Genomic DNA, 2,237 nt, shown 5'->3' on the forward strand with positions numbered 1-2,237 from the left:
CGCGTTGGTGTCCAGTCCGAGCCTGACTGTTCTTCACCTTACTACATACATACATACCCTGCGTCACTACGTGCCTCCCCGTCTTTGTAGCCTGGCGTTTGTGCCCCGTTTGTGCCGCGTCCCGTGCCCCCGAGTTCACTTTATAAGGCACACCTCTCCGACGCGCTCGACTACAGTCTACGGGACTCGCTCGCTCTGGCACTAACACAGGAGAACACGGGGCTGTCCCGGAAAGTGAGAAACGCCGGGCAGCGTGGCGCATTACTGAACCCTCCCATACGTGCTTGTGCTCCTCCTTCGCTGTCCCATCTCCTCATCTCTTTCCCGCCTGGGCGGGGCAGCGGGTGGGCGCGCGGTGAGGCGTGGCGTGTGAGTGTGTGCGACTGCAACGACGGACCGCTCGCAAGAGACCATTGGGTTTGTACTATTAACAACGAAGGCGCTCTCAAAAAAGAAATTGGTGGGTCATACCTGGCGGATGGCGTCCAAACGCCCGCGACCTGCAGAGCCGGACCGCGCCGCCGGCGAGCGCCCAACGGTGACGCTGAATGGCGGGGAGCCCTGCCCTGCCGGCCAGGTCAATCTGTGGCGGGCGGGAAAGCTGTGTGATGCGACGGTGCATGCTGACGGCCGAGCCTTTCAGGTCCACCGCGCCGTGCTGGCGGGCGCGTCCGAGTTCATGACCGCACTCTTCACGTCCGGCATGCGCGACAGCGACGAGCCCACTATCTCAGAGGTAGCGGGCGATGTCTTCTCGGCACTTCTCGAGTGGATCTACTGCGGTGAGTGCCGCGTCGAAGTTGCCCTGCTCGGCGGCATGCTGGACGCGTCGAGCAGGCTGCAGCTGCCATCGCTCCAGAACGCGACTGTTGAGGCCTTGGTCCAGGGCATTGGCACATCCAACGCCGCGCAGTATTGGGAGTGCGGGGACGCCCACAACATCCCTCGGCTCGTGGAGGCGGCCAAGGCCGCTGCTCTCCAGTCATTTGGCGAGTTCTCGACGGGCGTGGCCTTCGACGCGCTCCCCGTTGGCCGCGTGTGCGAGCTGCTGAAGAGCGACGACCTGATGGCCGACTCAGAGGAGGTTGTGTTCCGCGCCGCTGCGCGGTGGGCGGCGGCCAACTCATCCGCCTCTGAAGAGGAGGTTGAGGCAGTCTACTCGCTAGTCAAGTACAGCCTTCTACCCGCCGCATTCCTCTCATCGGTGGTGGAGCAGGACCCGCCTCTGGCCACCCACCCGCGCGGCGGCTGGATCGTGGCGCGGTCGCTCAAGGCACACATCGATCAGGCGCCGTCGCCGCGAGACCGTGACGATCTGCGCCCTGCGCCCTGCCCTTGGATCAGAGTCAGTGCCTGGTCTGCGCTCTTGGTTGTGATCTTTGCCCAGCGCCCTCGGATCAAATCGTAGGTCAGAGTTGGTGCCTTTGCAGCAGCTCGCGGAGGCGCCGTTCCCGCAGCGGGTCTGCCGACGGGGTGGTGGGCGGAGGAGCGCACGGCGAGCTCGGGCCGCGTGTACAAGGTGTACTACGGGCCCAACGGCGAGTACGCTGAGTCGGTGCCGCAGGCTCGCCGCCGCTGCCGCATCCGGGCCACACCCCTCTCCGTAGAGCGTCTCCTCCCTCGCGCCACCTGCACCCCCTCTCCCTCTCGCGCCCTCCTCGCCCTCTTGCCCTCCGCAATCGCCCTCCCCTCCCGCCTTCATTGGCATTCCCCGGTAGGTTCCCCTCCCCCCCCCCCCCCTCTAGGCCCGGGCGGGCGGGCGCAAGGACGGCAGGGGCGGATTTCGCGCAACGGTTCGGTGATTCTCATGCAACAGGACGCGCTCAAGCCCGCTTCCAAGGGGAGGCCCCAGCGCTAGCTCCGGCAGCGCGCACAGCGCCCAAGCGACTGCTCGTACTAGTTGAGCTCAGAACCCACCGCAGTTCCGGCGGTCCGCTCACAAGAGCAACGGGCGGGGCGGGGTGTTGGATGTGACAGGTGCGCGGTCAGGCATGGTGTGAGAAAAAAAGCTGTCACCGGGTGCTTGGAAGTTGGATGCGCAGACGAGAGCAGGGCAGAGGCCGGGGACTACTGTAAGGTAAGGTAAATTTTTCCACACACACAAAGTGGTGGGGCAAGGGGGGGCGACCCTCGCATCTCCACGCCCGGACACGGGCAGGAGCCCCACGGCATTCAAAGTGCAAGCACCGGCCCGGTGCCGTGGGTGAGCTCCCTCCCAGCGCACAACCCGCACACAA

General features: G+C 65.4%; 1 protein-coding gene across 1 annotated transcript; it reads left to right on the forward strand.

The window, feature by feature from the left end:
• Window positions 1-478: 478 nt before the first annotated feature.
• On the forward strand, window positions 479-1,858 carry EMIHUDRAFT_238895 (hypothetical protein; the record flags this gene model as incomplete). Its single annotated transcript, XM_005776535.1, has 3 exons — window positions 479-1,307; window positions 1,458-1,555; window positions 1,775-1,858. 3 exons carry the CDS (start codon window positions 479-481, stop codon window positions 1,856-1,858), a joined length of 1,011 nt encoding a protein of 336 aa, XP_005776592.1.
• Between the last annotated feature and the right edge of the window lie 379 nt (window positions 1,859-2,237).

This window comes from Emiliania huxleyi (genome assembly GCF_000372725.1).
Source record: "Emiliania huxleyi CCMP1516 unplaced genomic scaffold EMIHUscaffold_278, whole genome shotgun sequence".
Lineage (NCBI taxonomy): Eukaryota > Haptophyta > Isochrysidales > Noelaerhabdaceae > Emiliania > Emiliania huxleyi.